At 35.5% G+C, this 23,900-nt stretch overlaps 1 protein-coding gene across 4 annotated transcripts in view; it reads right to left on the bottom strand.

Annotated features, from left to right (window-relative positions):
• Positions 1 to 23,900, bottom strand: part of LOC138932233 (uncharacterized) — a 57,884-nt gene that overhangs the window by 18,640 nt on the left and 15,344 nt on the right. For 3 of the 4 annotated variants that reach the window (XM_070293856.1, XM_070293854.1, XM_070293853.1), the window contains 2 exons: positions 13,237 to 13,636; positions 10,098 to 10,241 (listed from right to left, as the gene is read on the bottom strand). In XM_070293856.1, coding sequence (XP_070149957.1) covers positions 10,098 to 10,241; positions 13,237 to 13,543 — 451 coding nt within the window. In that variant the 5' untranslated portion in view covers positions 13,544 to 13,636. The remainder of the gene's footprint in view (positions 1 to 10,097; positions 10,242 to 13,236; positions 13,637 to 23,900) is intronic. The other variant, XM_070293855.1, reaches the window with a different exon arrangement.

The raw sequence follows: 23,900 nt of genomic DNA, 5'->3' as shown, positions 1-23,900 counted from the left end.
CAGTTTACAATCCATTTCAGTTCTGTCAGCCATCCCCAAACAAGTTAATCTCTGTGCAGCTGCAGATGGATTCGCGTTAACCGTGTCACATGATTATGCCCACAGTGATGAAATAACATATTGTATTGTAATCACAAGTTCATATCGTATAGAATTAACCAAGAAAAAGATTACAACTATTACAAAAATTAGAACTCAATTTTATTCAGATGCCAATATTGTTATATTAAAAAATTATATATAACTTAATATTATTATATGTATATATAAATTAAAATTATATTTCAAAAGAGCGATTGAATATACAATACATATTAAGAAAGTTTGTGTGTGATAATATAATTTCGATATATTAATGCTTTTTTTAGTGACTTTAAAATAGAGCATTCTTTTTATCTTGCCTTAATTTCTTTTATTTTGAGAAAATTAATGACATTGACACAAACATCTTTTTTAAACTAAAACTTTTGTACAAGATGATAAATATATGTGTGTTGTAATTAATTCATTAATGTACAAAGAAAAAAAGAATACTCTCGTAATGGATAAATTAATAAATTTTATTGCAACTACTTTTTGTTATCTTCTGAAATTCATTAATCTTATTCTTGTAATTTAATTATGAAATTTGTTCATTATCTAGTAAATAAAAATTCAGTATTCAATGTTTAAGCATATAAAATCTATAAGTTCTAAATTAAGTATGATAATCGTAGATGTCTCACAATCAGTATCTACATCGAGATTTTTAGGATGATTTTGCAATTTTCTTCCAATTCTGAATCTCTATTTTGTAATTCTGTAAAATTATCGCTGTCGAGTACAATTCTATCTTATACTATATAGTCCATAAGTTCCATCAGAATGTTTAATATCCGTACATTACGTAGTTACGTTTGATTTGAAGGAAATATAATGAATGTTTATGATGAACGTTTGATTCGAAGGAAATAAGATGCAACACTAAATTCCCATTCTACATAGTCACAAGAAGATTGAAAGGCGCGAGCCTTATTCTGATATACAATACATTTAACAACTGTTTTCGAATTTATAAAAGAATATAATAATACAAGTTCTCAAATGTGACTAATATTCTCTCCTTTCACTTTCCGTCTATCTATTTATATTGCGCCTTCTTGGTTTGTAAATCCATTGGAGAATCTCAAAAATGCAGTACCAGATATATTATCTGCCAATTTCTCTATTTGTGAATCGATTATTTACTGACGTTTTTTATGGAAGAAATCTCAAATCTTCCTTATACTTGCAGATGATTCTGACATATGTAATTTTCAAAAATGCGCCCGTTTCGCTCCTATTTGCTTAAAATATACAATACAGGAAATATGTTGCGGAGGAAACACGCGCAAATGTCGTGTGTGCATCGGACAGCCTCTCGTCGACAATTTTCGATAAACATCTACAAAATCGAGGAAGCGATCGTGCGCATCTCGGCGCGTGTCTCTTAAAATCCAAGTACTCATTTGCAACGAGCGCGAGAGAAGCGACACGTATCCCCAGATTTCCAGCTGCAGTCGACGGCGTCGTAGCCTAAGCGGATTTTAGCCAGGGATAACCGTCGGTGTAAACGGGATTTAGCGGACGATAATGCCGAGAAGAGCGTCGCCTTGGGATTCCGCGACGCGCGTATCATACACGTCGACTCTATAAAAGCCCTCTTCCACTTCCGCGTGTTGCATGCGAATCACACGCTTGCATGTATATGCGACAGCACGCACGAAACGTGCGCGCGTGGATGCGGAACGTATGAGATATGTTGGCGAGTGCTTGTACGATTGTTTGAGAACGCGTAAACGCAGCTACGCGATACGTTTCTACGCGGAGAATGAGAACATAAAGTGTATTATAGCGTCGGCAAAATATAAAGTATATTATTCCCGCTCCCTTGCAAATTCGCCGCGGCAATTAATATTTCGCGCGCGAACGAAGATAGGCGTTGAAATGCGCGAAGACGGTTTACGATGCACGTCGAATCGCGCGAAACGTGACTATATCGCTTTTTATCTTTTACCACTTCCTCGTGCATTGTTTCATTTATGTTATTTAAGTTGACATCTTCATTTGCGTTGCGGAATAAGATGTTCAACCTTCAGCGGGCGTTGTAAATTTTGTCATGCTTTTGGTATCATAGAAACTATGCGACACATGCAAAATTTTTTAAGAAGATAATCGTATTGCTCAACTTCATTTTTTTAAATTATTACAGCAATATTTTATACTACGAAAAATGTTCAAAAATTATACCTAACGTTTCGCACCAACAGTACGATGTATGTGTTTTCAAAAGTTGTGCATATCTTATTTATAATAATTATTAATAATTATCCAGAATGAAAGTGGGTTATTGGGAAGTGGGGATATTTAATCGCCGCGAGAGATTATCCTGTCCGCAGAATTTCACTCTAGAATTAATCAATAGCGATTACCATCATTGATCTGTTCTACATAATTCCCGCTCCCATTTCCAGATAACCCATAGAACGGGCAAGGGTAGGTGCTAGTGTAGATCTGTAGTAGATGATATACATATATACATAGATATAGAGCAAGCTTGTGTGTTGTAGCCCTTGGGCATTTTCTGATAGCGCGGATTCGTCGCGTGTATTATACCCCCTCATGTATTACATGCCCTACGTACGTACGTATGCGCGAGTATACAAATCGACTGCGTGTTACGATACTCCGGGCCCGGCCGGGATTCCGCATGAATTCCATAGGCGTAACTCGAGGGGATAGGAGAGGGAGGGAACAGCGGATAGGAATCGTGCCAGCCTCCGTGCGCCTTGGAGAGGTGCCTCAATCGGCGGATCAATCGGGTGTAATCCGATAAGAAGGCCGCGATATTGGCATATTACGAATGTCACGGTCACGTGTCCGGCATAGTCGAAAACGCTTTGGCCTCAATTTTTCACTACCGTATCGCGTACACGGGATATCGTCGCGCAACATGAGGTAAAAAGCGCGAATTAGCTTCGTTTCGCAAGAGCCCGCTCTCATGTATTCAATTGCATCTATCATTTTTTTTTCTTTCTTTTCTTTTACCTATCTTTTTTTTTTATTTCTCTCCCTACCAATCCGCGCAGTCGTTAAAATTCTCATTAAATTCGCGCTCGGATATAGCGATCACTTTACGTAAATCGTATGACAGCTGCCTCTCTTGTGTCCGTCCTAACAGAAGCATATGTTACATAACGAGCAACATTGCGCGACGACGATAAATCCAAGTTTTTTTTTCTTTTTTTGAAAGATAATATTTTATAGCTGAAGCTTCTCGTTTTTTAGAGGCGCGTCAGATTTAATGATTAAATTAATGATTAAATCGATAGGTATTATTCGATTAGAATGACAAATGCCGTTACGGTAAAGCGTTCTTCCAGGTCTCGTCTCTCGTTGTATTCCTTTCGAGACTCTCGAATTCTGGACTGTCACGCTGATTGTGGGTCATTTCATTTTGTTAAGTAACGCAACTGGCACTAGCAAAATTACTTCCCGATAGAATTTAATTCTGGCGCGGACACGCGTTCGAGGATATGAATCCGCGAACTACATTACTGAACTCGGTGTATAAAGCACTTGAGGTTCTCTCGCTTTTTGTTCTCTCCGATTTCAAATATCATCATATGAAAAACAGCGCTAAAGTGTAAATATATAGCCCCGATATCCCCTGGCTCCTAGTTTGCATCGCCAATCAGGCGAGCTTCAATTGCGTCATGTTACCCTCACTCTTCCGAGACACAAGAAAAACGAGAAACAAAAATAGACAGATAGAGAAAGAGGAAAAAAAACGAAAAAGAAAAAAACAAAGCGGCGGAACAACAATATACAGGGTAATCTAGGTTGTGATACATCGCGAGACCGATGGAAACGAAGGCGATCCGCGAAAACCAGACGGTATATTTGCGAAATGTTATTAGTTTTCGATAGGAAATCCATGCGCGAATAGATGGATCGATATAGCGATATCGCTTCTCTGCAACGTTAATACATGCTACCGGAAAATTAAAATTGCGGAATAAAAGCGATAGAAAGACGACCGGGTACGGAAGTTGGATGGATGGCTTTTGTAAACGTGCTCAAACTTGATCTATATTATATGTTTTCGAAATAAAAAAGCGACCTTCTGGCAATAGGAACGAAGAAAAGTATAACTGAAAAATACTAGCGAGTTACAGTTTCACAAACTCTTTCTTTTCTTTGCTTACCGTAAATTAAATAATTAAATAATAATTTAAATTATTTTCTATCAAATAAATTATTATTATTTAAAAATAATGTTTGCTGGAACAAGAATAAATAAAAAAGATATGTTGCAAGTTTTGTCTTTAGTGTACACATAAATGTGAAAGTATTTTTAGTTTAGTATACCATAAATGCATCGCGGACAAATATTAATCGGATTAATATCAAACTATATTATATAGCATTATTATTTTATTATATAATTAATTATAATGATATGCGCTATTTTAATTAATACACTTATGTCCTTTAAACACATAAAACATTGTCTCTATTTACTCCGAAAATATCAAAGTGGATATCGTATACATTATTGCAGCGTTAAATAATTTAATTAATATTGCAATATATTTAATACAATTTATTATTTCATTTATTTTGAGAAAAAAATTATTTTGCTTACGTAAATATTGTATATTGCATCTCTAACTCTGCTATAAATCTCTAGAGCAACGTAATAGTTATAATCGCGATAACTTTGTTCGCGATTTCACTTTGACGTTACTCATAGAGCGATTCTAACAGACAACAAGCAAAGTCGCGGGAACGAGACAGGGACTACTGGCAGACTTGATTCGATTTGATACGATCAACTGCCAATTTAACTTTGCGTCTCACGTGTGGAACTAACATCGTGTGCATATTTATAATCCGTTTGTACAATATAGTATACGTCAAGTAGTTTAATGCAGATTTATACGTTCGCGATAGCATGAATTTACGACATCGTAGTTATAACTGCGATGCAGTCGCGTACGTTCGCGTATGGATGGGTGAAACCGTAATGCGATCGGGACGACATGAATCTTTGAGAAACAGAAACTGTTCCCCGGAAGTACGTGCCGGAACTTTTTGAAACTTTCGCTTTTGCCGCAGCGGAACGACGTCAAACCGGTTCCGGTTCCGCTTATCGCGACCGTTAGGGAGGGAAAAGACGGAGGGTCTAAGAATCTCGCCAAGTCACGAAAACTCATTCATAGGAAATATGACAGATAACCGTCCCTATGTATATAAATCGAACAATCACGGTAGTTGCATCATCTTATAAATGAATAGCGATCTTGTAAGTATACTTCAATTTTAAGATGTATTGATATTTGACATCCGCTGTCATATATATATATGCTCGTATCTACAGATTAACTCTCAAAAGTTCTTCTGTCTTTCTTGTTATTTATTCTCCCTATCTTTAGATGAATTTTTAAGATTTTTTCTAATATTAAAAAAAAAAATTTAACGGTGTTTTCATTAGTTTTGATAAAATAAATAATTAAATATTCTCCATACATTTTTATTTTACCTCTTTCTGTCAATTTATTTTAATAATTATTTATATGTTTCTGATTGCTTCTTATTTAATATTTTTTAACGGATATGTAATTGTACTTTAAACGCGGCACTCCACATAATACATACATATATGTTATCGCAGAGTCTGATCGCCGTCTGACCTTGTCAGATTAATCTGATACAGTCTCATCAAGTTATTCTCTAAATAATGCGAGTAGAACATATGTCAAATTTGTCACGTTTATAGTCCTGCTCGAATAAGCTGTTGAGACTTAATCCCGGCTTATTAAACACCATGAAGTACCTTTCGCAATGTATTTAATGCGTATGACCTGTATTATCAAAGTGTATATATATGTGTGTGTGTGTGTGTGTGTGTGTGTGTGTACCGCGCACGTATACTTAGCATAGATATTAATTACTATCTAATGAAAAACCTCTCGGTATGACTTCCATTTCGAGATTCCATATTCAGAAACCTAAAGCTACTTACGTTGGTCGCCCATAATAGATGAAAACGACAGCATGAATTGCACATATACGTACCATTCTCTCTCTTTTTCTGCATATAGAAATTACATTTATGGTTCTATAGTAGCACTGATGGCGCAGATTAGCTTCGTTTTCATTTAACTCGCTTTGTACGACACGGTTCGATGTGTGCGTTCATAATTACCTATTCGGAAACTATGCCGTCAGACACACATATATATTTATGTATATATATGAATGGTGAAATCATGCATTTTCCATAGTTGCAGAATTTTAAGCAAATCTTGAAAAGCTTGGGAGAGTTAATTAAAGCGTCATTAAAGTTGTCGAAGAATTAATTGCGCGCAGAAGGAGAAACAAATTAACTTTCTGCAAATTACTCGTTTGGAAAATAAGTATTCCTTTGTTCCGACGTATCGGCCACGAATGCGTCGACGAGAATTCAGCGTCTACTGTTTAATACAGTTCTTCCCTGTTAGTTTAGCCGATTAATTATACGTAACGGTCGCGCTTCCGGCTCACAATCGAATCTCATTTGCGAGATAGATCGATTAGTCAAACGAGATGTTTTCGTGAAACGCTCTTCCGGTCGCTCGTACAATGATGCATAAATCCTTGCCAATGAACTTTTGTCGGCGAAAAAAAAAAATGCTAATCATTGCAGTAACGATAATAGTTGCAATAACCGTGATAACCGCATAACGATAATGATAGGCTATTAGTGTGAACGTGACACACAATAGAATCTCTAAATACAATGGATTCCTCGCTTTCGGGCGATGTTACACACACGCTACAATTTTCATAATTATGTTCGGCGGAATAAAGTTTCGTGAAATAAGAAAATTTAGTTATCTTGAAAAATTTTACACTATGCGATATACAATAGCTAAGAAAGTTAAAACTTAATGATCCGGAAATTTTAATAAATTATTTAAAAATGTATCATTTAAAAATATATATATATATATATATATATATTTTTTTTTGTATACTTTCTTCGGATGATGTATAACCCATGATAAATTTTTTATGTCTGTCATTTAGGTGATAGTCTCAACAGAGTAATATAACCAATGTAATAACTAATACATATAACTAATGTAACAAACTACATATATATATATACGGACGATGGCGTCAATGCAGTACCTTGTAATCTGCGAAAATGGAATTTTTTCAGAACAAAGAAAATGAAAAAAACTTTCAAGTTTGCACACAATCTACCTGATAGTATAGCGAAGTTTGCAAACTTCCTGTCGATCCTCTCTTTTTTTTTTCCTCTTGGTAACATATCTTTTCAGCAACAACGACTTCCGAATCGCATGACTAGGTCGGAAACTCATTTCCCTAAGAAATGCGAATACGAAAGAATATTATGTAGGAAGATCCTAGCGCGCAGACAAAATGTCATCAATGAAAACATCGGTGTTAAAATGATGAATTTCAACGACAACGCTTTTTTTCGCGGTTTTATCCACTATGGAGGTAGGCATTGCCATTGTGTAACGTAATCGTTCTATATGGCAGTGTCATATGTAGCGCGTACGGAAGGATAATTTCACACGCGCGATTCGCGATCGAGGACGACAGTTTGCGAAACTGTATCTCGTGAAAAAAATACGTCGGGCTTTCGAGCATTTTCAAATGGGGAAAAGTAATTTCCCTCGGAAATATCCCGGAGGATGAGACGGCTCCGCGCGAAGGTTGACGATTATCGAGATTCTTTTTCGCCCATCGCTGCCATCGTGCTCAGATTTTTTTTTACGACCGTGATTTTTGTACAATCCCGAGAATATTTCTCTTTCGTGTCGGACCGTTAAATCCCCTTCTTGCTCGTCGCTCGGAACATTACCGGAGTGTCGGGCGGGTTAAGAGTTAAATTTGGGAATCTCTTCTTGCCGCCGACTTAATTCCCGAGATTGCGGAATTATTATCACTTTCGGGAATCCGCTCGAAAAGCAGCGCGCGCGGCTACCCTTTACGCGGAATTTTAGCGTGCGAATAACGCGTCTCGTTTCTCTGAAACGATTTATCGCCGCGACATAATTATTTTACTTTTTCGAGTATGCGTAAGCTTCGATCTACATTCGCGCACAGTATATCCATGCAAATTTTAATAACACCTTCGCGTACAACCATCTGTCGCAAACGCAAAACGATCCGAAAGCGACAAAATTTTTTTGAAAACTCTTTTTTGTCGAGTTCTTTTTCAAAGAGCAGGGAGCGATCGTTTTTCTCGATGCGGATATTTTATTTCGTAGTTCCCTTAATTAGAGAGAAAATGACTGGTATAGCGCACAACCGCACACTAGCAACAGGTACAAAAGGACTCGTACCATCTGGCGTCGATACGTCGATCTATTTCCACCGAGTCATCAATAGTAAATATTTGACAGAAAGAAGTATTAAGTAGTCGCGTATTATAAAATACCAAATTACGACAGTTTCTCAATTTTATAAAATACTTTTATAGCGATATATCACAGATGATAATACTTTGTCGATTACTGACAATATATCGCAGATTTTACGAATAAATAATTTAATCTTTCTATTATTTATGAAAGCTATTGCTCCTTGCGATTGATAAAAAATTCAACGTGTAGCTAAAAATGTGTTAAAATAATACGATGGAAAAGATCTCGTCCATTTTTTTCTACAGCTGTGTTTATTTTGCTCTGAAAAAGCTATATTCTGCGTGGAAAAGTATTCTGATAATAGATTTATCATCGGAAAAATTTTCCAAACCATGATTCACATCGTACACGTAACAACGAATTCGCTTCCAAAGATATTCTATATAAATCCTACCTCCGAGAGGTCGCAGAGGATAACGCAAAATTGGATACAGCAAAAGGAGTAGAAGGATAGAGTTGAAGCGAAATTGAAGAAGAATCCTCGAAATCAAATAAGAGAGATGGAAAATGAGTCAGCACCGGAGGATTCGTTTATAATAAAGAGTTTCTCCTGGCAAGAACTTAGATATTGTCGGAACGCTTCGTGATAATTAACTACAATTAAGGCCGATTTGCCGACGGGCATGATATTTTACGAGAGCGGGATGGTGAATACACGAAAAGACGATAAACTTTCGGGCGATACGATCTGTTACTTTAGCAATTCGCTTCTTTGTGCAAATTGTGGCACAGTACATACGGGTACCGACTACTCTATGATTAAATCTTTAATTTTGGCATACCAACGAGACGCCGCATAGAAATAGCGGCGTGTGATTCGGCGTTATTATTATTATAATATCATGCTGAAGTCAATCATGTCATGCCTGAGGTTAATCATATTATATTATATTGTATTTTCATATTATATTATAAATACGTAACACTAATAAATACAATAATATTAATAGTCATCGTCAAAATTTTTGTTAAGATTTGCTCTTTAATTTATTTCCATATTTCCTATTTAATTCGCGAACATTTATTGGTCAATCTGTATTTTTTTCATTGGATATTATATAAACCATTATCTATACAATCTATTTATTCAGCAATACGTGATACATGGAAATGGAATTTTTAAAATGCATGGATGGCTGGAAAAAAAATAAAAGACGTTGATATTATGTAATATCGCACACAGTGATCAATATCACGTGTTTCGATAGGCTGCAGCATTTAAATCTTCATCGAACAATTCAAATGTCAAATACAATTACATTATTTAGCGTAATTTCTTGTTTATATTAATTAGATAAATCCGTTATGAACACACAATGTTATACGAGTATCAATAAATTGTAGCATTTAAATCTTCGTTAAATGATTCAGAATAATAAATATATTAATATCACATATTAGTTTCATTTTTTCTTTTTAGCAATAGAATCAATGCAGCAGTAATTACCAATAATTATGCATCTGTTCGATAATATAATATAATCTCTTAAAACGCGTAGCACGATGAAAATGCAAGCTGTTGCGATAATATTCGCGAAGAAATAAAGCGATCAGAGAGGAGGAATATTACAAAAAATCCCAACTTTTATTTTTAGTATATAATTTCTAACAGATTGATAATAGAACGCTCACCGTCGATGTCGATTTCCTGCAGCATCGTACTCAACTCCTCCGCTCTCGCAAATTGTCCTAAGGAACGCATAACTCTGCCGAGTTCTTCTTTAGTTATGGTTCCATCCCCGTCCTTGTCAAACAGCCTGAAGGCCTCTCGGAATTCTGTAGAGGAAAAAAAGAAAAAAAAAATATGTAGTATGAATAATTCCGTTTTGCTTTTTTTTTCTGGAAATAACTGATATTATTTCAACTTTCCAATATCCCTGAGAAAATTCTACAATTATACTGTCAAACGTACAAAATATTTCAATATCTATCGCCATATTATTCTCATTTACAACGCAATTTTTGAGAATTTTTCTATTTTTTTTTTTTTTTTTTTACGATAATTTGAAATTTACGCGCTTTAGATAACTTTGAATTTTTCACGTTTATTATCTTGATAATTACTGTGACATTAATCGTGTGTTCTCTCTGGAATCGTCTCTTCCTTATGCGAAATCGGTTACCGACTAGCCGATTAACTGACTGTAAAAGTGGTCGCTAATAGGTTGAATTCCCCGAGCGAATCTGACGAGCTACGACTGTACAAGCTGTATAGGTTTGGTTCGACGGTACTTGACTCGATCGTTTAATAGCCTCGTTTCTCGCGTCATTGATTCCCGATGCACCTGCACATTACACGTGTCCGTATTCATGCACGATTTGAGAATGGAAGCTACGAGTCTCAACGTGATTGACGATCATTGTGTCTTATGCATGTATTTATGATCGTTACTTGAATCTCGTTTAGAAATCTTATATCCGTAATCTTATATCCGTATCTTATATAGTAACCGCAATTTGAATAAAAATTGAGTTTAAATGAGAATTAAAACAATTCTTTTTCATTTATAGATTTTTGTTCACTTAAGAATGAATCAATCTTTGCTTTTGCCTCTTTTTCTGATTTTGTTTTCAGAAATTTTGAAACATTAATATAGACAACAACATTTTACAGAAAATCTTTAAATTAATTTCTCCTTCCACAAAATAAACATTATTGATTACACATAACAGAACAATTACTACGACTTTTTCTCAAGAATTGACTGAATCGTATCAGAGAGAGAACTTAAGCTTATATCCCAAGACAAATTTCATTTGGGTTTCCCAGTTGAGTTGGAAATACAAATATGATTTCTCTCTCTCGCGAGTATCAAATGGAATCTTAAGATTCATTTATAATCGTATCAAGTTTCCAAACAAGTATCTTAGCAAGAACGCGATGTATGCAAACTTTAAAGCCGCATTGTTACTATATGGTAGTTGTGTGATTTTTAAAGTTAAAATTTACTATCGAGATATTTCGATACCAAAAATCATAATAATTAAATAAATATACTAAATGTTTTTAAAATATTTGGATACAAACTTTAGAAATAGTGTATAAAAATGAAATATATTATAATGTATAAGAAGAAAAACAAAGAGAAAAAGAGAGACAAAAAACAGTAAAATAGAAAACTTTTATTCTGACTTGTGATATAAAGATCAATGCAAAGGAACAATATTTTAATTATTTTTTATATTGGTACAATTAATGTTACAAGATAAAATGTAATGATGATAGCATGTATTTTTTTTTCTTTGTATATAGCACATGTTTTACACATGTAATTGTTTCAAAGAAAGTTCTTTCAAGACATTTTTAACAAAGAAGATTTTATAAAGTTAGAAGAAAAAAGACTTTTTTTCTTATAATAGATTTTTGGCGAAATTTAACCCTGCAAATTTTATTTTTCAAATCAATGCATTGTGTTTTCAAAAAAATTTTGAATATGTTCGATAGAATCGATCGCACAAGTATATGAAATTACGCTGTTTAAAACAAAGTTTAATAAACAGCTTGTTTGTAGTTAGACATGTGTTCAATCGAAGCTAAAATATTTTTAAGGCATAACTGAGAAACGCCTGTTTGAAACTTTATTAAAAATAATCACGAGCTCTTTCAAGAATATTATTTTTGGTTTAAAGGAAACTTTGTTAAAATTTATAGTTGTAATGACATTGCGATAAAAATGAGCGGCAGACTGTTTATTTTCAATCTTACTATAACAAATTGTTAATGTCAAATTCTAAATTAATGTCACTCTGCACACAATATGCTACAAAATCAAAAGAAAAGAGCAAATTCTTTGTTTATTCATATTCTCACGTTTCATTTCGTAAAAAAAAATCGAAAACATCAATTGTTTAATGAAAAAACTTTTCAGTTTGATTTCAGGGAGTTTGTGATAAAAAATTCAAGAATAGCTTAACAAGAACAATTAAATGCAAAACAAAAGAAAGTACTGCACAAAATGTGAAACAATATTACAGACATTACAATGCAATTTGTATGACGTCGATTGGAAATCACTATTCGCGCGCTTTCATGTAAGTGGAATAATATTTTCCAGCGCTATATTTATAAAGGCAGAGAGAGAAAAACAGATCGTGCACGTGACGGACAACACGCGAAAAACGTTCGACGTCTACTGACACGATGTATGTACGCAATACAAAATTATTTATCTCACATACCGATCTGTTCGATCAATTGATCGATTTTCCATTCTCGAATATATGTACGTCCCGTTAAGAGCGATAACGACGAAAAAATAATGACTGTGAAACTGAATAAAGTCACAACGCCGGCGCGAAGCTGTGCGATATGCGAGCGTAGTTTTATCGAGATTAACGAGTGATGACATTAAACAGGTGAGATATCGTTCCCCGGGGCGTACAAAATCGAATTTACCGATGTATCTCCATCATCCAGGATTTGACGCCACGTGATCGAATCAAAAGAGTACAGATGAATTTATATTGCGACAGGCTAATTTTCTAATAATGAACATGAGATTGCTTTTGCCAAAATTATTATTTTATATTTCAACGAGCTTAGAGTTCAAATTTTATTTTTTTTTGACAAAAATATCATGGAAAACATTTTTCGTAAATAAATAAATGTTCAAGTTTCGATATCAGATATTTATAGCCCTGTATAGTATATACAATATATCGCATTTATGATACCAAATTTACGAATAAATTGTGCAAAAGGGATTATTTCATATGAAGTAAATCAAATTTGTAATAAAATTGAATTGGACAGATTTAAGCTTCGACTCACCCTTCATCTGCGACTTCGATATAGGCGTCTTGTTGGACGAAACGTTGCTCGTCGATGATCGCTTTGGCGAAGCCGGCAAAGACAAGATGTTCGTGGAGCGAATAGCTTTGTCATTGACGGATTCCGAGGGCGCGGTGATTGTTGTTGTTTCCGTCTGCGTCAAAGATAATTCTTGCGATTGTTGCTGTCGTCGTCGTTGCAGATCAATCGAGACATCGGTTGCGGGACATACCATTGACAAGTTCGGTGACCCCGGCGTACGAACGATGGGCTGCAGCGTCGACGGTGTCATCGATGACGCTGTCATCGACGGCGACGTCGGCGTCCGTGGGGGACAATCCGTGCCGGTGTCCTCTCTCCCCTCTGTACCATCTCCCGCCTCACCGCTGCTCTGCCTCGTCTGCACAAATGATTGTAAATGCATGCATCCATTCTTAAGAGAGTTTGGCCGCATACAAACGCAGATGGGAATTCAAGAGCGAGCGATTCCGAATTGACTCGGCGTTTACGTTTGTATAACAAAGACATAAATCTGTTCGCGTCAATTTTTATTTCGTTAATCTTGGCATGACCAACATATTATTACTATCTTTGTGGAAGGAGAATTAATAATTTTCTAATCCTTAGATCTATTCTGTAATCTTTTACAGTACGTTTTACTTTTCACATCATCGAAGACAATAAGTTTTATTTTTAATTACTTAAAAAAAGTAATATTTTTTAATAATTGAATTTTTATCACGTATATCACGCTAAAATCATATGGTTCTTTAATAAAGTATATCTCAGTGTGTTGGCGAGATGTAATTTTTCAAAAGCTGGTATTGGTTAATTTCCGTTTTTTGATTAAACATGTCCCTACATAAAATACATTATCGTTATATATACAAACAATCTTGATATAAAACTTTATGCAATCTTAAAATTTTGAAAGAAAAAGATCTATTGTGTTTGAAGGATGTTTTCTTTAGAGGAGTACTTAAAGGCCTGAAATATTTATAGCTCTCTTCCGTTGCTTTTTTTACGTATTTTAGGATATAACTTAAAAGACTGCTATAATAATTACTCGATAAACATTGAGTGACAAACAAATCGCACAGAATAAAGCTGCGTCGCTACTAAGTTATGGAATATAAACTTCTAAGATAGTAATACGTAAGAGTATTTACCGCTTGACGATGTAACTTTAATATTGACCGCTTTAATATTAGAAAATTTAATAACCATTAAAATTTATTCAAATATTAATATACAAAACAGGATATCTAATAATATGCTAATGAAAATGCTGAGAAAAATTTTCCGCTAAAAATTTTCTACTAACTTCAATAAGATAAAATAACGTGCAAATAAACCAATATCGTCAGAAGTATCGGACTTCAGCATTCAGATTTCGTTCTACGATCTGCAGTTATCACCGACCTACGTCAATCCCGCAATAACGCGAAGAGCAAAGTTGATCCATGATACGAAGAGAGGCACGTGATTATCGCAAAAGTTCGTAGAACGTTGACGAGTGATTAACCACTCTCCCGAAAGAATATAATAACGCATTCATCATTTAAACGCAAGAGCATCGCGTGCGCGCGATTAATTTGACGGCGTGATACGACGTGGTGAAAATGCACAGACATCATTTCATTTTATGAGTTATGTGTATGAGAGGTAAGAGAGGAAGATAAGAGGTGATCTGGCAATAACTGTTCTGTTTTCGCGAAACTACGACGGGCTATTGAATTGCTATTCGCTCTTCTCGCAATTGCGATACTAACTCCGATGAGAGTAAGAAGCACTTCAATCCCGCACGAAAGCGCCGCATAGCTGCCGAAAGCTCTCACCATAAGCTTAGCTGGCGATGCTTCTCGTTATCAGAGCGTCGAAACAAACGATAAAATCCGGATAATGTGTGATCGTACGAGCGAGTATAAATTATACAACTCAGACTTCCGAGATGTGACGATTTTACCTCAATTCTTACATAGGGACAGAGAGAAAAAGAAAGAGAGAGAGAGAGAGAGTAAATCTCTCCGGTCTCGTGTTGCCGGACACGTCTCGTTATGTAACTGAGATCGACCGAGTTAATAGGATTTGCGCCGAGAAAATGAAAGGGAAACGAAACGAAAGCCATTCCGAAGGATTTATAATTAAAGATAGACACGCGCAATAAATAGTAACTCAAGGTTCCTGTTTCTTCAGTCCATATTTATATAGACGCTGCTTACGTATATCTCTTTCCGACATTTCCAGCGGAGGGGACTCGGAAAAGCTGTAACCGAACGAAACGTCCCTCATAACGCAACAAATTCGCGTAAACGCGATATCACTGAGAAACACATTTACATTCCTGGGAAGTCATTCTCGGAGGTCAAATTGCATTTAGCTTCTTCCGAGAGGAACATAGAAATTAGAGCGACATTTTCCGAGACAGACATCTGTCATCTGTTGACTGCGATGAGTCGCGGAGGTGACAAACTTCCGATGGCACTTCGACGAAATGAAATTCAAGTTGGCGCTGCGAACGTAGCGATATCTGGTTGATCAAATTTCAGATTCCTCAAACGAAGAACTGAAGGGAGAATTACGGCGGATATGCTGCCGCGGACGAAAGTTTCGTACCCGAAACCGCGTACGAGAGAGAAAATTTTCTGGACGCGCTTGGTAATAAAAGAGAGAGAGAGAGAGAGAGAGAGAGAAAAGCTCGAGAAAGAATTTCCCGGAAGTTTCCCGATCCCTCTCTTCTTTTTTTTTCCTCCGGTCCAATGACAAAATTGAATCCTCGTTAAAGCGCCGTCACGTTCCACCGATCGACATCGACACTTTCGTATCGGACGCTCGGCACACAACCCAGATTCCTTTCCTTCCTTTCTTGCCGCCAGTTTAAATTACATTTCATTGCGTACCATTGTAATTGCGATGGCAAGATATCCAGGCAATTGTGTCTGTTTCGTGAAGAACGTGAATTGTTTGTATCACGTCGTCTCGCGCAAAACATCAAGTTATGTATACGTGATAGAAGTTTAAGAGCGATACATACTATTACGAAACAAAAAGATCTGCTGTATATATGTACACTTCGCGTGTGTGACAAACATACAATAAACACTCTCACAATGGATCTTCTTAGCGATATTTTTATATGTGAATATGTTTCCTTCATAAAAACAATTAATTTACTTCCGTTATTATATCCGACATTTATTTTCGTTTGTAAGCAAGAAATTATGATGGCTATTTTAACAGTCACATATTGGCGCTTAGCCAAGATTATGCGGCTACTGTCCGGGTTAAAATGTATGCTTTTATAAAGGCAGTGCGCGCCACATGGTGTGTGCAAAAAAAATGCGAAGAGATTAAGAATATTATGTTATTTTTATCTATGTATTTATCATGCTTTCAAAAAAATGATATTAATAAAAGATCATGATACTTTTTGACGCAAACGACGCCATCCTACGCGTTTATAATACATTACAGTGTAATTTATATTCTTATGTCATTTATTTTAATAAATATCAAATTGTGAGGATTCTGTGATATTTAATTACGTACTGATCGTGTATGCAATGATAACGGTATATAAAATGCATAAAAATATATTTCTTAATATGTTTATGTTTGAAAAAGTCAATTTGTAATTTACTTTCTTATATCTGTGGGAAAGAAAACCGCCGATAACAACGCAAAATCAGATCTTCCGTGCGTGTCGGAGTAGTTAATTCGATGTAAAAATTTAACACGGTTGCTTTTTGTGCGAAATAGGGAGGAAATCGTAGACTCGCGACTAGTATACATTCACTCGAGCATCGACGATATGTCACAGGCAAAACGCGCGCTGGTTATCGATAAACGAATGTATCACAGTCGATCGCACTTCGCGTTTCCTCCTGCGAAATAATGATTTTCACTTCATCACCGACGATAATCGTTGCTGACAGCCGGAGTCGGTTACCTTAATGAAAGTAATTATAGAGAAGAATAGTTCGATGAGATGCGGCTGTGAATTTCTAAGACTTTTAATTGACAACTTAAAGGAGATATGAAATTTACATTCATTTTCACGCGTATATCCTTGTTGAAAGACCTTTCGTATGACTTTGTTCGTGTAGAATTCCGAATATTTTGTTTCTGTTTGAAAGTATTTTAATAAATTGCCAAGACGTCGTCATGCTTGTTTCATATTTTGACAAGTTTAGAGTAAATTTACAAGTCAAAACAAATTTACATACGTGATGGAAATCAAGCATAGAAATTTATAAAATTTTATAAAAATTAATGATAATAAATTAATTGACGAAGTTGTATCGATTTCTCAACTAATTTTACTTCCCTCTGCAAATTTTTAATTCTTGATATTAAACATCTAAGTAATTAAATCTTAAAGTAAGTTATGTTACACATCCGCCTCAAATATTAATTGCAAAGTTAAATTCTGTTTTTTATTTTAATTACGAAAGCTACAAGTTTCATCGAGTTTATGCAAGTTTCTATGGGATTAAAATTTTGTTATGTTTAAAATAAATTTCTTAATATGAGAAAGATGATAGAAATATTATTGGATTATTTACTGGGTGTGTTATAAATTACATTTAAATATATTTTCTAGAACGTGCGCCATATATATATATCGAATCAAATATCGCGCGATGATTTAACTGCTGCAAAATTCTCCCATTTAAAAGACTTAAAAAGTTCTCGAAATCGAGGATGCGCGCAAGTAACGTCAGATAAATGATACGTATCTTTACCGAGAGAAAACGGAGAGGATAATCTACTCACATCTTTCTCATTTCTGGAATATATATATCCGTTGGCCAACGACGACGTTGGCAACGCAACGATTCATACGACGTGTATTTTTCTTCTTCCTCGATTCAAGCATTTTCAAAGAATTTTCCAAGTGCCGAAAAGAGATAGAGTCACCGCGCACGCGGACATTTCTCTTATTAGATTATCTCTATAAACCGGGGCACCTTTCTCGAGCAGTATATTAAATAGAGTATATGTGGCACTTTGCCCGCAAAACGTGCGGCGCACCTGCGGGTGTAATCCTGAACCGTGGAGCTGTTTTGCAAAACGTCATATATATGCGTGGCGAATTCAATATAATTCAATAATCAAACGTGAGTCGCATTCGTACAATTTAATAACGTTCTGTTATAAATCAATTATGTTTTTCTATAGAATATACAATCTATAACACAAAACAATTAATTGTAAAACAATAATGCATCGTATTAAAGTCTGCCGTAAACACGCGCAATGCGATCGCGCCATTGTGTGCGTGGACACAATCATTTCACATTTATTATAATAGTAACATGTGCATTCGCGTTGACTATTGTGCTGATTTATTATTTACTCGTTTTCGTTCAAAATAAATAAAAAATAAAAAATGTCGAATTGAATCGCCTCGAACGATATTTGCTTCGATAGAAAATGCAACTTCTAATACTTGATCCTATTATTTGACGGAACAATAAATCATTCTCGCGAAAATGAGGACTCACGTGTTTTAATGAATCAATAGATTCAGATGTTTGTCACAGTCTGAGATTTATTCAGAAGCATTCGTCGATTCCGCTTTTACGGTTTGGCATATTGAAAATTAATCCGCTATCGATTCGGGAAAAGGGAAAAGGAACAGGAGGGCGTGAATGCATCAGAGGCGCGATCTTCTTCTCTTATCCCTTGCCCTTAATTCCTTTCCAAATACTTCACCGCCCAAGAGAAACTTCGTTAACGCCGACGACGGCGCTAATTGCTTCGCTTGATACTCGTCAGCTGATAGGACAGGTAGGACAGGTAAAGGCCGCCGTACAAGTAGATACCCGGTATCTTGTCGGCTGCAGCGGCTAAGGCCGCGACCATTATCGTCGATCAATCCCCCCATCCACCTACGGTACGCCATTCGCGTCTCGCGAACGTCGGTTAAAAATAGTAAAACAGAGAGCGAGTCTCTCCCAATTCTCGAGTAATTCGATCGCGCGCGGATGCTGACGTTAGCATCCCCCTGTTGCATAAACATACGTGATCAGGTCGGGACCGAATTCGAAATGCCGCGCCTGATACGAATGGATAAACGATCGATGAAACTGGTAAAACGTGTCGGCGTATACTTCGATATGACCGATTCGAGCGAGGCGCATTGATAAAAAGATGCGAACAATGTTTGGCGGACCGTTCTACTGATTCATAATGAAGCGCTTTTAGATTTTCAATGAGCGCTGACATTCTTTTGCAAGGACGTGCTGGCGCGCGAAGACAAACCTCAAGATTAAAGTTGAAAATCTGAAAAATTGAAAATTGAAAAATGACGAGATTATTCTCTTGACGTGGAACGCAAGTTATTTATAAATTATTTATAAATTGAGTTTATAGCTGAATTGATAATTGAATTATTATATACCTCTATTTTCAGTAATTAACGTATTTAACGCATAATCATCTTATGACAAGCTATAAATTTGCATAATTAATATGAAAATTTATAATTTGATATGAAATTGGCATCCGTATCGATTAAACACCTGTCTTATTTAAAATAAATTCTTGTTCGACACGTCGTCACAGGTATATCGAGATTTATGTTGTTAATGTAATCCCACACGCATTCGTTCATAAATCAGCGTACCGAATCCGATATCATTTATTCTTTAAATAAATCATGAGTGCATCGGGATGACGAGCGATTTTGCAACGAGTCCTTTCGTTCCTCGCCACCCGAAAACTCGCTTTGTAATTTGTTGATCAGACGAGCGGAAACTACTTTCACGATGCTAATATTATGTACCACCTGCATAATGTATGGAAAATAAGAGGTACTCGCGCATTAATGTTGTGCGAGGCTGAAGTTGCGATTCGTTAATCCACTGGGATTGTGTATTGTACTTTAAATAAAAGATTTACTTATATATATATATATGCATTCTGTTAATCTTTTTACGTATATTATTTATGTGTAATGCAAATTAATATATTCCGTTGCAATTGAAAACGTGTCTGTAAAAGTAGGTGCAACAGTGCTAATTATTTTGTAAACGTCACTCTTCGCAGTATATTTCATGTGTTATTTCAGTTCATTCTCTTCAGAAAAAGCATACATCGGTGTTTTAGTAGTTTCTGACTGTCTTACGTGATGCTTTTCTCAAGACAATGCATTGAAATAACTAAAACACAGTAAAGTTAAACGTTTTCGAAATAATCAGTAATAATATAATATGAAATATGATTGCTTCGAAACAATTCAATAAAATCAGAATTATAGTAACTGAAGAATATTATTATAACGCAGAAATAGCTGTAACCCGGAAATATAGAGCGAAACAGATTAAATGGTTTTATAATCTTTTGTTTTTACTTCTCTTTAACACGGTATTCATCCCTAAAGCATATAGTACTACACGTATTAAGTTCTTGTATATTAACAATAGTATTACATTAACTAAAATAAGAAATTTCTATTTCTCCATTAAATCGTTTACATGCGAATGTTATATATATATATATATATAAACGCAAAGATTGAAACATTCATGGTAAAAGCACACAAGTAAACTTTTGGAATGAATGAATAATTAATTAAGATTTCTGACTACTGACATCCACTTATTTTACACTTAATTAATATAGAAATTATAAAATTAGAATAGAAATGTCAAAGCAAAATGTCATAAGCGCAGTGTATTTTTATTTTGTTTGTCGGTAATTTCAAAATGATTCTTTTACATACCATAGCTAAAAATTAAAAAATATAGAATTAGATGATTTTTTTTTCTGGCATACATATCTTTTCAATTTCATTTTTAACGATAATCTACCGACTAATATCTGGATTGTAGATCGCGTGAAAATCGGAATGAATTTGCGTACACGAGATTGAGCGCATGATGTTCGTGGCAATTAGCGCGACAGTGGGAAGAAAATGCGCGATTAAAGAGCATTCGAGAAAGAATTGGAAGCCTGTGTAAGAAGAAGATGCGGAAAAATCACGGCTGAAAAAGCAGATTTACGAGCGGCAAGTGGAAGTACGATAAGGCGCCAGCGCTCGATCACGCTGTCCCGCATTTTGATTGAATGAGATGGTGCGAAGAAGACACCGGCGCGGCTCATTTCCGCTCCGATCGCGGGAATTTGCATGCCGATCAGCGAATCGTGGCCTGCAACCCGCAAAGATAAGATGGGGAAGGGTGGAGGGGAAAAGAGGGCACGCGTTACGGAACGGCAGGTAACGCGGAATTCGGTAGCGACCGATAAGCGTCGCTTCTCATTAATACAAAAAAAATTCGTTATGGAAACGAGGAGAAAGGTCATTGGAGACGGTTGTTGATGTCTGAGAATAGACGCGAGAATAAAATTCGTAATGGGATTGGATCGAAATAGATGCGCATTACTGTGGATTAAAAATCATCTTGAGAGCGTCTCCTACGAGGCCTATCATCATATCAAAGCTGTCGAAGCCTAACTAAAAGTATCCGTAATTTACGGCTCGTAATAAATCCCATCAATAAAACCAAGTTTTATTATACAACAAATTTTATTATATTTATGACATAAGCGAAGAAATAAAAATTGTAGTAAGTTCGGAATCGATATGAGATACAGCAATAGTCTCTTCAACGCTTTGTAAGATATATTATCATATTGAACTTAGTGAACGGTAACTAAACGGTATTTCTCTAATTTATATACCACAATATATTTTATCATAGATAATCAATTCTTTTGATACATCAAATCCTGTTCAACGAATTCGAATTCTACGATTTCCGGATCGCTGAATCGATTTAAATAAATCACTGACATAATAAGAAATTATATTCAATGGGGAGAAGCAAAAATACAGACGCGATCTAACGAATCATTTTGTCAATTTCATTTCGCATCTTTCTTAATCCTCCTCGAACGCTTGTGACGTCAACGGAGAGTCGGCGCTTCGAAATCGCGACGGAAATAGCAAATTGGCTAATTAACGTAATATTGCGAACTGTAACGAACACAATACTGAGTGTACATCCATCTAAATGCTCGATCTCTCCGTGATTCGATTTCCCTCGTGCACTAACGCCGCTGTAGCTTAAGTATTGCGCGTCGGCGGATAAGTAATTGCCTCTCGGGTGCGTTTCGATTTAACAGAAGCGACGCGCCGCAGAGCGAGATCCCCTCTCGGCGGATATTCTGAAATCTAAGAACAAAATTCACCAGCATTTTTCAAGATATCTAGATAAGACACAACCCGCTACATCAGCCGTCGAGTATCCTGTTAAGGCGCACACAAAGTTCTCGTTTCGCTCCCGAACCATTCAGGAGACTAATTCCCGCTAACTTTTACAAAGTTAGCTAAAATTACATGCTGCTCTTGTGAAACGAAGTTATGAATATGCTGTGTATAGCAAAAGCAGATCAATTTTTTCCCCTCTTTTTCTTCCTCCCGTTCGCACTCCCTTCGTTTTTCTCTGTAATATTTCAGAAATAAAAGAGAAATATTTTTAGAAAGTTTGAACTCGAGGTTAATAAGGCATTCTTTTAGAAGAATAACTGATCTCGTGATCGAAACGATGAGAATATTGAATTAAATATAATAAAGTAATTTTATTCTTTGTAAAAAGCAGAAATCGCTATATATTTCGATCAATTTTCGTGCAACGCGATTAAAGAGTGTGCTCCTTCTCTTTAAAAGAAAATAATGATAATACGATAACTGTACGTTGAAGAGACACCTCGTTTATCAATCGTTTTAGATCATAGATATACGAGATTACCGGAAATTAACCGATTAATCAGAATTACGGAAAGGACGACAAACGCGTTGAGGGTGAACTCGTTAGCGCTGCGGCTAACCGCCTGTTTACAACCGATTTCGCGCATGACGCCATCGTCAAATATAATTGCAATTTCGATAAGGCTAATGATTGTATGTCGTAATTTATATAAACCGATCTAGACTACAATGGCTACTATGAAACGGATATCAAAGTGCATCATCAAGAATTACTATGCATTGCTATAAAGCTTGTAGCGTAATCTAATGCACACAAAGTAATTTATCAGCTTCTAAGATTCAATTCTTAATTGTTAATAATAATTAAAAATACATACGTAACATATTAATCTAGAACTTTTGGAATTATGCAACAAATTGTTTATGATATATTGGTTTACACACAGCAATTCTTAGTAATTATTGAAGATAAATAATAATTGTATTAATAAATAATTGTTGTTATAACAATGGGAAATAAACACATTTATGATTTAGAAATATAAAATATAAATCGATATACGATAATATGAGATGTAATAACCGGCTGCGCTTTGAAGAAAAACGAGTTATGCTCGTGTCGGAACAAAAGTAACGTATGAGTAGATAAGAAATAAGAGATCGATCGAAAGAAAACATATATCGCTTACTCGCTAACACTCTGTCTATAGGCTTGGAAAACGAAATATTGTTTTAACACTTTGGCAAAACCTTTTCATCTGTGTCAACGATTATACGTTATAAATTTACACGTTTCATGCGATTATGCATTAATTAAAATGATATTAATGGATAAACTAATACGGTTGAAATATTCAGAATTATTAGCACGATGTAAATAAATTAGCAATTTCATATTCCATCGGCATAACACAAAACGGTGGTCAGCTTGATTAAAATATTGATC

The sequence above is a fragment of the Polyergus mexicanus genome, unplaced genomic scaffold (genome assembly GCF_030449975.1).
Source record: "Polyergus mexicanus isolate NDT 795.1 unplaced genomic scaffold, iyPolMexi1.0 SCAF_4, whole genome shotgun sequence".
Taxonomy (NCBI): Eukaryota; Metazoa; Arthropoda; class Insecta; order Hymenoptera; family Formicidae; genus Polyergus; species Polyergus mexicanus.
Note: the sequence above shows the minus strand (reverse complement) of the source record. Positions and strands in the feature narration are given on the sequence as shown.